Here is a 13496-nt window from a genome sequence, read left to right as displayed (position 1 = left end):
TACAAAAATACACCTCAAAGTCAGCGTTTTAATCCAAAAAAACGATCAGTTTTTTTTTCTCATTATGCACTGTGTGCTGCAGGATTTTTTTATGTGGTGCACACTGACCACACAGACTGTTGAGAAATGGGATTACCAGCTAAGCTTATTAAATATAGGAAAAACTTAACTTAGGAAGACAGCTCATCGCCTGCTCAGCCGCCCCTGCAGACGAGGTCTTGAGAAGCTGTCGAAGTCATTCCTCAACGGGCTGTAATGAGTTATAATTTGTAAGATTATAAATTACCCCTAGGGGGTGTTATGTCAGCATATTTCATTCACTGATTGCTGACAAATTACATACTTGTTTGGACTCATAAGTCCGCACCTAACTGCCGACTATAGGTTGATTACAAACTCCTTGCGACTCAAGAACTGCGCAGTCCCCCGTACTACAAGAAATTCGTAACCTACCTTACTCTTGTAGCGTGAGCTATGGTGTTCTTCACACCTTCGACAGATATCGGTGACTTTATAGAAGCTGAAGTGTCCTTGGATGTTCACGTCTTCCATAGTCTAGGAATACGCACACTGGTATACTATGTTCCACAAGATTTGTCTTTATTGTTCACAATCTTATCACTAAAGAAGCTCATCACACTTCTCTGTAAGTGTTTATTGTGTTTTATGAGACACTTTGTTCACACTAACGCACAGATCGTTCTTTGTTGGTTATCCTGGCATCAGTGTCACTCTCAGTAGAGTCAAAAGTAATCTGAAGATGCCACAGCGCCCTGCGCCGTCACTGCCCCCAGCACAAAGGAAAAGCTGACCTAGTACTTTTTGCTTCCTTGCCACTTCCTCCATGAAGCAAAGCAGAATGCTTGATTCTTGCTGTCTTAAGCATAGACAACAATGTACACTATCTTTACCATAGTAATAAAGTGGGAGCAGGATTTTCCTTAATTGTCCTGCTAAGGTAAGAAATGGACTGTCTTTTATTAAAATACACTTTGCAACACTGGAGTCTTGCACGGAGCGGTGGTCGCTTGACCACACGTGCATACTGGTACTGCATCTGGAATCAATTACTCGCTGTAGCAGTAAAGAAGACGCTTGCCCCTTCTGAGAGGGCTGGGCCCCTCAGGGCTGAAAGGGGCTGATACCCCCCTCCTGGAGAAAATTTCTCCACACAGACCCATTCTCTCACATGTGGGCCTACCAGCTTTCTCCCACTTGATTTGAAGCCGCTAGAATTATTGAATATGTATACGTCAGAAACAGTGGCGCGTAGGACGTATTTATATAGCGTAAACAGTCAAAGGGTTAAAAATATACTAAAAATATTATAAATGGTGCAAAGGTGACAATAAAACAATATCGAAGATGGTTGACACAAACCCACTACCATTATAGTATGTTCCTCACTTAGTGACGAATTTGTTTACCAGGGTGGTCCTAGGAGCGCAACTCCGTCGTTAAGTAAGGAGAGGCTGTAAACCCAAGTGTTGCATTTGTTTCTAATTTATCAACTAGTCAGTTCTCTGAACCATTTTTCTGTGAAAGCATTGCATGTCTGTTTATTTCAGCTTGTGAACAAGTTATGTTGCTGGTGTTTCAACTTGCAACAATACACAAGTAGATAAATTTATCAACATGTCGGTTCTCTGAACCATTCATCTACAAATACACAAGTAACTCAGACATAGGAGAAAGAAACTCAGGATGACATTTCTGTCCGATTTGCACTATTAACTGGCCACTTTAGTCCAAGTTGGACCAAAACACAGCCATAAGTTTCTCGTATGTGAGGGTTATTTGTGTATCATTTCAGTTGCTGTATCGTGTCTTTTTCTTTTAACTTACAATAAACTTCCCTATAGCTAACAATACCACAGAGATTAGAGAGAATTGAAACAAGTGGATTTTAGGACTATTTTCAAGACTGGTTGTTTTTTCTAATTTGACAGAGCAAGTACGGGTTTTAAGAGGTCATACTGGTTTAGTGAAAGGTGTTACATGGGACCCAGTCGGTCGTTACCTGACTTCACAGGCAGATGACAAGAGTCTACGTATCTGGCGTACCACAGACTGGGCCACAGAAGAGAAGATTATTGACCCCTTCACAGAGGTAAGTTCATTACTCAAAGCCTAAAACTTTGCTGGGAAAAAATGAGAATCACAATATGTGGGAAGTAGAGTGCCTGTGCTTTGAAGGAGGGGTGGAGATATGTTGCAGTTTTGGTACTGTAGTGTCAGCACCCTTCTGGCAAGACAGTGATGCAGTGAATGATGGTGAAAGTGTTTCCTCTTTTCTTTTTTGGGTCGCGCTACCTCGGTGATAGGTGGCTGATGTGTTAAATAAAAAAAAATTGTAGATTTGTAGTTCTTATATTTCTTTTTTGAAACAGTGTGGCGGAACGACAACAGTTCTGCGGCCAGGCTGGTCTCCGGACGGTCAGTACCTGGTGTCTGCTCATGCCATGAACAACGGAGGTCCCACGGCTCAGATTATTGATCGTGACGGCTGGAATACTGATAAGGATTTCGTAGGACATCGCAAACCTATAACATGTGTGGTAAGTACAGTGTTGTGATGAGCACAGTGTTGTAATGCCGTGTTGTGATTGTGTACACAACATTCTTAACACATTGGTTGTTTCTGCAGCAAGACAACAATCATCCTGGCAGTGTTATCATCCTCTCTTATCACTGTGAAACTGAAAACTGATAATTGTTTTGCTCTCATGAGTGATCATCCTTTCTTTGTCTGACAAACATGTAAGGTGACACATAAATCTCTCAAACTTCTACTTACAGTAAGCATCTGAAGCATGTTAAAGGTTTTGCACTGTGGCAGGATTCCTCATTCTTTTGCAGACATGTAAGATGACAGATAAGTCTCACAAACTTCTCTTCGAGCAAAATTTAATCTCTAATCAATGTTTGTTCTGCCTTGATTGTGGTTCCACCATATCATTAATGCCTCTGTAACTTTTTCAGCGATTTAATCCTAATATCTTGAAGAAAGCTGACCCGACGACAGGGAAATCTGTACAGTATTGCTGTGTGGCGATTGGCTCGCGTGATCGCTCCATCTCCATCTGGTTCACTTCCCTCAAGAGACCCCTGGTGGTAGTACATGACATCTTTGATGATTCTGTAAGTTGTTAAATTGAATTGTCTGTGTGTATACAGTGGACCCCCGCCTTACGATGTTATTTCATTCCAGAAGTCTGTTTGGGTGCCGTTAGAGACCGAATTTGTTCCCATAAGGAATATTGTGAATTAGATTAGTCCGTTTCAGACCCCCAAAAATACACGTACAAAAGCACTAACAAAAATACACTTACACAATTGGTCGAGTTGAGAGCTGATCGTAAGGCGGGGGTCCACTGTATTTAAGTTTTTTCTGTGGAGAGCGAGGGGTTGATGGAGAGGGTGTATAACTCTGGGGTGGGAAAGGGAGGGGTTGGGGATGGGCCATTCCACCAATTATTTGAAGGAGGGGATAAAATGAGCTTTGAGTTTTAGGGGCTTGAACATCCAGCAGGCTTATGTGAGGGTGTTACAGCAGTGAATGGAGATGAGTGGTTTTATAATGGACATGTTGTTGGAGTGTGAACCAGGTCAGTTTTATGAAGGGATTCAGGGAAACAAGTTTGCCAGACTTAATAATAACTTTATGCTAAACACTGACTTGTAATACTGAGTTCTTTGTATTAACTTAATATAGTATACAAACTATACACTAAATAGTTTATTGTTCACTCATTAATACATGTATTTGATTAGTCAAACTGCATATTCGAGTGTACATTGACTTAAGACACCTTTATTGACGATGTTTTGCTCCTTGGACCTTGATTGTTTGAAGTGATCAAGGTCCAGTCACAGAAATGTATTTGTTAGAGGTGTCCCAAGTGAGTGCATTTGTGTGTATTCCTCTCAAGTTGCAGACGCTTGTTTACCTTCTTAGCACATCTCCGAGTAACTTTATACTGGTGGTCCTTGACTTACAATGGGGTTACGATGCGATGAACCCATCATACCTGGAGGGGGTTTTGGGGGGCATCTTAAGTTGAATATGAATATGATTTGATAAATAAATAACTAGTGTAATGAATAAGTCGCTAAATAATTACTGTTACCATTTTTTTAACACGTTGGTCATCTCCCATCAAGGCAGGTGACCCAAAATGAAAGAAAATCCTCAAAAAGAAAATACTTTCATCATCATTCAACACTTTTACCTCACTCATACATAATCACTGTCTTTGCAGAGGCACTCATATACAACAGTTTAGAAGTCCCTCCAAACTGTCAATATCCCAGACTCCTCCTTTAAAGTGTAGGCATTGTATTTCTCATTTCCAGGACTCAAGTCCGGCTAAATCTATAATAACTGGTTTCCCTGAATCCCTTCACTAAATATTACCCTGTTCACACTCCAACAGCTCGTCAAGTCCCAAAAACCATTCGTCTCCATTTACTCCTATCTAACACGCTCATACACGACTGCAAGTTTATCACATTAAATGTACAGCGGTGTTATCACATCATTGTAATATTGAAATATCATGAGTTGAACTATCATAAAGCAAGCAACATCCCTGTGTGTATTTTCTTATGTGTTATGATAAGCGACGTGCTATTTAAACAGGTGCTGGATCTCTCATGGAGCAGTTGTGGACGATACTTGATGGCAGTGTCTAAAGATGGCACTCTCGCCTTCATCAATTTTACTTCTGAAGAAATAGGATATCCGCTGTCGGAAGATGAAACAGTTAGTTAAATATTAAAAATTTTTGTTATTAATGTTTGTGGTTTCCAACAGAAAGCTTTGTCTAATAATTCGTATCTGCATGAGTGTGAAGCGTGGGCTGTAAACACTGCAGTGAGGTGGAAGCTGGAGGTGATGTGTGGTGATGTGTGGTGATGTGTGGTGATGTGTGGTGATGTGAGGTGATGTGTGGTGATGTGTGGTGTGAATATTATGCAGAGAATTCAGAGTGTAGAAATTACAAGACAGTGTAGGATTGCCAGAAGTTGAGTTCAGAGAGCTGAGGATGGATTATAAAGAGTAGTTCATGCATTTAGAGAGGATAAACCAGAGCAGGATAACTAAGAGTATGTGATATAAGTGGTTTAGAAAGGATAAACCAGAGCAGGATAACTAAGAGTATGTGATATAAGTGGTTTAGAAAGGATAAACCAGAGCAGGATAACTCAGAGTGTGTGATGTAAATAATTCAGAAACCTGACAAGGTGAAGAACGAGACGTTCGTGTAACATTTAGAAATCTCTATTCCTAAATAACAAAAAGTTTATTTCAGCACAATACATGTATTAACCCTTTGACTGTCGAGGTCGTATATATACGTCTTACGAGGTACCGTGTTTGACGTATATATATTCATAAATTCTAGCGGCTTCAAATCAAGCAGGAGAAAGCTGGTAGACCCACATGTGAGAGAATGGGTCTGTGTGGTCAGTGTGCACCATATAAAAAAATCCTGCAGCACGCAGTGCATAATGAGAAAAAAAAAACTCCGTCCGTTTTTTTTTTTAATTAAAATGCCGAATTTGTGTTGTATTTTCATATAGTATTTATGGTTGTATTCTCGTTTTCTTGGTCTCATTTGATAGAATGGAAAACATATTATAGAAATAGAGGTGATTTTGATTGATTTTACTATAAAAAGAACCTGGAAATGGAGCTCAAAGTACGGGAAATGTTTGATTTTTGCCCATGTTCAAAAGTAAACAAATGATGTCATTGTCTAATAAATGTCCAACTAGCCATTCTAATATGCAGTCATGAATGGGTTGATATTATTTATACAATTATTACAATAATGCAGTAGTCTGCATAACAGTAAGTCTTCTATTTTTTGTTTGAATAAAAATTCAAAATAGAAAGCAAGAGTAATATCAGAGGGGCCTGGAGACATGACTGATGAACAAAGAAAATGTTATTTTAGAGCCAGGAATGTCTGCATTGTTCATTCTGGACCTTATTTTGAAATTGTCATATTGTTTAATTTTCGTGAAATTGGCCAAATTGCAAATTTCTGACCACATTATTGGGTAGTTGAAATCGGTAAATGGGCAGTTTCTTGTACTCAATCGATAGAAAAAATGGAGTTCTAAAGAAATAGCTATGAGTTTGGTCGACTGGAACAATGGAATTAGCCGAAAATAGGACTCAAAGTGGGCGAAATCGCCGATTTGTAAATATTGCCGAGGTTGCTAACTTTGCGAGACCGTAATTCCGTCAGTTTTCCATCAAATTTCATTTTTTTGGTGTCATTACAATCTGGAAAAGATTCTCTATCATTTCATAAGAATTTTTTTTTTTTTTTTTTTTTTTTTTTTTTTTTTTTTTTTTTTTATTTTTTTTTTTTTTTTTTTTTTTGAAATTTTGCGACACCAGGAGACACCTAAGGATTGGAGGTTGCGACAGTCAAGGGGTTAATGTTGGTAGAATTATCAACAGCATGTTAGGTAAGACAACACAATTGCAACTAACAGCTTGACAAAGCTCCTGGAGAGCACAACGTCGCCACAGTAAAACCTCACATTAGTTGCACTTGTGTCCTCTTACCTAACACCATAATAAATGTTTGTACAGAGGAGAATAACAATTGAGTGTATGTGCCAAAAGCCCCTTTATATGCAGAGCATTTTGGTTGAACTTAAGACTAACTTGTGATTGATTAGGCAATAACAGTGCAGTGATTTTGTACATATGGTCATTAGGTGAGTTTATAATGAATACAAGAGAATTCAATATTCTATTAGTTCATGCAATATGGCTCTAATAAGTTTTGTAGAGAAGAATTACAGTTTTTGATTATTAAATGTTGGGGAGGGTCATCTCAGGAAAGGTTGGAGGGAGGAAGTAAAGGAGGTTTTAAGTGGGAGGATCTTGGACGTCTAGCAGTCTGTGTAAACATGTTAATCAGAATGAACAGAGACAAGTGGATTTTGTGCTTTGATGTCCTGTTTTAGTGTGAGCAAGGTAACATTTATGAAGGGATTCAGGGAAACCGGTTAGGCAGACTTGAGTCCTAGAGGTTAATGATAAGTGTGGGAGGTTACAGCTGGAGGGTCATCTGAACTGTAATATCAGTATATTTCTGGCAAGACAATGATTAAATAAATCCTGGTGACCATGTATAAAGTTTGCTTCCAGTATATTATTGCTGCATTGCTTTTACAGTTGAGGTTCTATATGTGTAAAGTTCTGCTTCTGCCCCCAGAATAATCTTCATATGAAACTGTATGGTAAATCTGCTCGAACTACTGCATCATCAGTCAACCCAACGATCATTGAAAACCCCGAGCTACTCCGTCTTAGAGAAGAGGAGAGACTACGGGCTAAGGCAGCAAACGCCAGGTACATGTCAAGTAATCTGTCTGTTATTCTGAACTTGCTATACTCCCCCAGTACAGCCTCTCCTTACTTAGTGACGTACTCATTTACTGACCCCTCGGACTTATGACCGGCTCCCCAACCAGTATGCAAACCTAAATGATGTATATTAGAGCTGATTTCCTCTGTTCTGTTTATTACATTATACACTTTAAACATTTAAAAATATACCAGAAATGTTATAAATGGTGCAAAGATGGCATTAAAAAAATATCTAAAGATAGTTGACACCAACCCACTTCCAGTACAGTATGCGCTTCGCTTAATGACCAGTTCACTTACCGACCTATTCTTACGAATGTAACCCCGTCGTTTAGTGAGGAGAGGCTGTAATCTGTCTGGTATTTTGAACTTCCCCAGTATATAGAAGAGGAATGATCCAGGGAGCAGGTGGGGGTTGAACCCATGGCCAGTGAGTTGTAAAACCCCATGGGTTGAAAACTCCCGGTGTGTTTTCAGTCATGTTGTTACAATTTCATGAGTCATGATGGAGAGGACTGTTACAACTGGATGATGTTTGTTGTCATGTTGTCAGTATTCAGTTTATTTCACTTCTTTTTCCCACTGTCATGTCTACATGTTTTTTTCTGGTGTGTGTGTGTGTGTGTGTGTGTGTGTGTGTGTGTGTGTGTGTGTGTGTGTGTGTGTGTGTGTGTGTGTGGTGCATTTGGGTATTGATTTCCATCTGTTTCTTGTTCTTGTTTCATCCGTGTTAAAGTACCTCGTTTATCCTATCCTTGTATAGTGTGATCCATTCTTCTTTCAACGCACCGGCAGTATCCCACCCAGGCAGGGTGACCCTAAAAGAAAAACAAAAGTTTCTCTTTTTAACTTTAGTAATGTATACAGAAAGGGTTACTAGCCTTTTGCTCCCGGCATTTTAGTCGCCTCTTACAACACGCATGGCTTGCGGAGGAAGAATTCTTTTCCACTTCCCCATGGAGATAAGAGGAAATAAACAAGAACAAGAACCAGAAAGAAAATAGCAGAAAACCCAGAGGGGTGTGTATATATATGCTTGTACATGTATGTATAGTGTGACCTAAGTGTAAGTAGAAATAGCAAGACATACCTGAAATCTTGCATGTTTATGAGACAGAAAAAAAGGACACCAGCAACCCTACCATCATGTAAAACAATTACAGGCTTTCATTTTACACTCACTTGGCAGGATGGTAGTACCTCCCTCGGTGGTTGTTGTCTACCAACCTACTACCACAGGATGGTAGTACCTCCCTGGGTGGTTGCTGTCTACCAACCTACTACCACAGGATGGTAGTACCTCCCTGGGTAGTTGCTGTCTACCAACCTACTACCACTGGATGGTAGTACCTCCCTGGGTGGTTGCTGTCTACCAACCTACTACCACAGGATGGTAGTACCTCCCTGGGTGGTTGCTGTCTACCAACCTACTACCACAGGATGGTAGTACCTCCCTGGGTGGTTGTAGGTTGGTAGTTGCTGTCTACCAACCTACTACCACTGGATGGTAGTACCTCCCTGGGTGGTTGCTGTCTACCAACCTACTACCACAGGATGGTAGTACCTCCCTGGGTGGTTGTTGTCTACCAACCTACTACCACAGGATGGTAGTACCTCCCTGGGTGGTTGTTGTCTACCAACCTACTACCACAGGATGGTAGTACCTCCCTGGGTGGTTGTTGTCTACCAACCTACTACCACAGGATGGTAGTAGTAGTGCTTTAAGGTGACCTCTGACACTGACCTAACTCTCAGAGACTTTTGGAAGTCATTTCAACATCGTCTAGTGTGCGAGGCTGATAAAGCCTGGCAAATACAGTTTCCCACATCGAACTTTTTGCAGTTCCAACACCATCTAGGAACCAGTTCGGTTCAAACATTGGGGTTCCACTATATTATTTCAAGTGAATGAAAACGAAAGAGTTTCCAAGATGTGTTTTAACCAGTCTTGTGGTCAGTGGTAAGACAGTTTTGTGATAATTTTCACCATTCTTAAGTTGAGGACACAATGACTGATTTTTTTTTTTTTATTATTATTAACACACTGGCCGATTCCCACCAAGGCAGGGTGGCCCGAAAAAGAAAAACTTTCACCATCATTCACTCCATCACTGTCTTGCCAGAAGGGTGCTTTTCACTATGATCCAATATTCCATATCTTGTTTGCTGGAGAAGTGAGTATAATAGGGGATACAATGTGAATGTTTGTATCCCTCTTATGTGAAGGAGGGGAGAGTATAATAGGGGATACAATGTGAATGTTTGTATCCCTCTTATGTGAAGGAGGGGAGAGTATAATAGGGGATACAATGTGAATGTTTGTATCCCTCTTATGTGAAGGAGGGGAGAGTATAATAGGGGATACAATGTGAATAATTGCATGGAAATGCAGGAAACATTTACTGTTTATTACAATAACATTGACCTAACCGATGTTCATCATTCAGTGAACAGAGTCAGCGACCAGCTCCGCCCACACCCCAGAGAGCTCCCATCAACAAACAAATCGAAACCCGTACGGCCGATGGCAAGCGAAGAATAACACCAATGTTCATCCCTCCCACTGAAGGGTCAGTTTTGATTATTATTTTAACAGTATTTTTATTATTCTTCATGATAAATAACAGACTCAGAGGGGGTTTTATTGTTATATTTTACGCTGGGAATGAGGTTCCTCTCCTGAGTCTGGTTTTGTTTCGTGAATTGTTCCAGCCACAGTATTGTGGCTTTTTATTCTTAATGGAGGGTTGGAGGTGGGAGTACAGTGCCTGTACTCTGAAGGAGGGTCAGTAGTGGGTAGTACAGTGCCTGTACTCTGAAGGAGGGTCAACAGTGGGTAGTAGAGTGCCTGTACTCTGAAGGAGGGTCAGTAGTGGGAAGTACAGTGCCTGTACTCTGAAGGAGGGTCAACAGTGGGTAGTAGAGTGCCTGTACTCTGAAGGAGGGTCAGTAGTGGGAAGTAGAGTGCCTGTACTCTGAAGGAGGGTCAACAGTGGGTAGTAGAGTGCCTGTACTCTGAAGGAGGGTCAACAGTGGGTAGTAGAGTGCCTGTACTCTGAAGGAGGGTCAACAGTGGGAAGTACAGTGCCTGTACTTTGAAGGAGTGATGGAGGTGGGAGTACAGTGCCTGTACTCTGTGGTTTAGTGGATCAACTGCCTTGCAGTGTCTACACACTCCTGACAAGACAGCAGTTGGATGACTGGGGTAAATGTGTTTACATCTCTGGGTTACATTTCCATGGCGAGAAATACCAATGGTAATAATGATCTTGCATTCTTTTACGTACAGCACCATGTACTTGCCAATTAAAAACATATATATATATCACTGTAAACTTGTTTACAGTGATATATATATCACTGTAAATTTGTTTACAGTGTGGAGAATCCCAACAAATCATACGAGGCTAGCTTCTCCTCTAGTCACCAGGAGAAGAGTAAGATTGTGGTTGAAAAGGTTGACGGAGTGGTTGAACCCAATGTATCAGTCTCTCGGCCTCCGACCGTCTTCAGTGCCAACTCCAGCAGCTCGCCCGGCAAGGCTGTCTGTCTTCCTGCTGAGTTCAATGGTGTGCCTGCTGGCCTACCTGCTAGGTTTAGCAAGTAAGTTTATGTAGTTTGTCATGTTACTTGATCATATCAAAGTATACTGTATATGTGGTATACTGAGTGATGTGTAAGAGAGGTGTGTGTGTGTGTGTGTCTGTCTCATTTTCAGTGTAAGTGCACTGAGATGTGTGTGTCTCAGTGTAAGTGCACTGAGATGTGTGTGTCTCAGTGTAAGTACACTGAGATGTGTGTGTCTCAGTGTAAGTACACTGATAAAAGTAAAATCGGGCCTTGACTTTAGAATGAGTTACAGTCACGGTGCTTTGGTTCACAAATTTATAAACTATTATCCTCAAAGACAGGATAGTAAGAATGATGGTTATGTGTCTCACATGTTTGTAACTACAGTTTAACACAAGTAAAATGCTTTTTTTCTCAGTATTAACCCTTAAGCTGTCCAAACATAGATCTACGTTGAAAATAAATGGTATAAAATACCGACACAATGGAAACATCAGATGCAGCATTCTCCACCTGACCTCAACATTCTGAACCTGACTATAAATACTCCCGTACCTTCCACCTCAGGTAGATCTGTTTGTGACTTGAAAAAGCCCACTGTGTGGGCGAAACGTTGTCAAAAAAGGATCACATTAAACTGCATATGTGTTTATGTTTCCATAGATCTACGTTCACTCATGTAGCGCTCCAAATGTAGATCTGCATGCAATTTTACATGCTTTCTTATGTAAAAAAAAAAGCAGATCTACGTTCGGAGCTCTACGCGAGCGAACGTAGATCTACGTTTGGACAATTTAAGAGTTAACCCTTAAATGGTCCAAACGTATATATACGTTTTTTCAACATCTGAAAGTATGTAAAAAAATGTAAATCTTCTTTTTTGTTTTACATTTGAAAACCTGTAAAAAAAAAACTTTTATCTACATTTTTTTTTGTTATATTTGAAAATATGTTAAAAAAAGTAGATCTACTTTTGTAGCTACGAATTTGAACGTCGATCTGTTTGGACCGTTTAAGTGTTAAGTATATTGGACCTCGTTTGTAAGTGGGAAGGTTATAAGTGGAGTTGCTACTGTACTGTATACAGTGGATCCCCGGTTAACAAACTTTTTTCATTCCAGAAGTATGTTCAGGTGCCAGTACTGACCAAATTTGTTCCCATAAGGAATATTGTGAAGTAGATTACTCCATTTCAGACCCCCAAACATACACGTGCAAACGCACTTACATAAATACACTTACATAATTGGTCGCATTGGGAGGTGATCGTTAAGCGGGGGTCCACTGTATTTTGACATGTAACTGAGACACTCTTCAGCCATTACTTTTTCATTTACTTACCTTCTTAAGAATAATGTTCACTTTGAGATCAAATTCAGTTCTTATTCTCAAAATTCCTGAGTTGCCCATCATCTTAGCCAATCACATTCTCAAATTTCCTGATTTTCCCACCATCTTAGCCAGTCAAATTCTCAATTTTTTTTATTTCCTCACAATCTTAGCCAATCAGAAGCATGGTTAGTTCATTCCCTTGCAGAATGAACTGATCAATCCTACTGTGGTGGAGGGCACCAGAGGCATGTCTGACAGTCTCTTGTTTTTCTACATACAATAACATTTCACTAATTTTTACATAAAAAAAATGAAAATTAGATTAAAATCCATAAGATTAGAGCGACAAAGGCAGTATAGGCCATAATGTAATGTTGGCAGAGTGGTGAAGGCAGTATAGGCTGTAATGTAATGTTGGCAGAGTGGTGAAGGCAGTATAGGCTGTAACATAATGTTGGCAGAGTGGTGAAGGCAGTATAGGCTGTAACATAATGTTGGCAGAGTGGTGAAGGCAGTATAGGCTGTAATGTAATGTTGGCAGAGTGGTGAAGGCAGTATAGGCTGTAATGTAATGTTGGCAGAGTGGTGAAGGCAGTATAGGCTGTAGTGTAAGCACTGAACTTATAAAGCAGGATAGGGGCTTGAGCATCCAGCAGGTACATCAAAGTTAGTGGAAACAAGTGGTGTTTGGGATTTGGAGTGCTGTTGGAGTCTGATCATGGTAACATTTTGGAAGGGATTCTGGAAAACAGCAATTCAGGATGATTTTTGTTGAAGATTTCCTATAGACTTGAGTTGTGGAACATTACCATGCATAATCTTAATTAAAAAAAAAAAATTATGGCTTAGAAATATTGTATAAGTGATTTACTAAATTTCAAAATTAATTACTCTAGTAACTTTATTGCTAAAAAATATTTATATGAAGAAAATATATTAACCCTTTGACTGTCGCAGCCCCAAATCCTGAGGTGTCTCTTGGTGTTGCAAAATATTTGAAAAAAAACAAAATCTTATGAAATGATAGAGAATCTTTTCCCGATGGTAATGACACCAAAAGTATGAAATTTGGTGGAAAACTTACGGAATTACACTCTCGCAAAGTTAGCAACCTCGGCGACATTTACACATCGGCGATTTCGCCCACTTTAAGCCCTATTTTCGGTCAATTCCATTGTTCCAGTCCACCAAACTC

General features: G+C 40.0%; 1 protein-coding gene across 1 annotated transcript in view; it reads left to right on the top strand.

The window, feature by feature from the left end:
* Window positions 1-13496, top strand: part of Hira (histone cell cycle regulator-like protein) — a 60758-nt gene that overhangs the window by 16048 nt on the left and 31214 nt on the right. Inside the window, exons 5-11 of the mRNA XM_053794567.2 lie at window positions 1950-2110; window positions 2391-2558; window positions 2983-3141; window positions 4643-4765; window positions 7245-7381; window positions 9847-9969; window positions 10778-11002. Of these exons, the coding sequence (XP_053650542.1) occupies window positions 1950-2110; window positions 2391-2558; window positions 2983-3141; window positions 4643-4765; window positions 7245-7381; window positions 9847-9969; window positions 10778-11002 (1096 nt within the window). The remainder of the gene's footprint in view (window positions 1-1949; window positions 2111-2390; window positions 2559-2982; window positions 3142-4642; window positions 4766-7244; window positions 7382-9846; window positions 9970-10777; window positions 11003-13496) is intronic.

Source organism: Cherax quadricarinatus, unplaced genomic scaffold (genome assembly GCF_038502225.1).
Source record: "Cherax quadricarinatus isolate ZL_2023a unplaced genomic scaffold, ASM3850222v1 Contig58, whole genome shotgun sequence".
Lineage (NCBI taxonomy): Eukaryota > Metazoa > Arthropoda > Malacostraca > Decapoda > Parastacidae > Cherax > Cherax quadricarinatus.
This window is presented reverse-complemented; position numbering and strand designations above follow the sequence as displayed.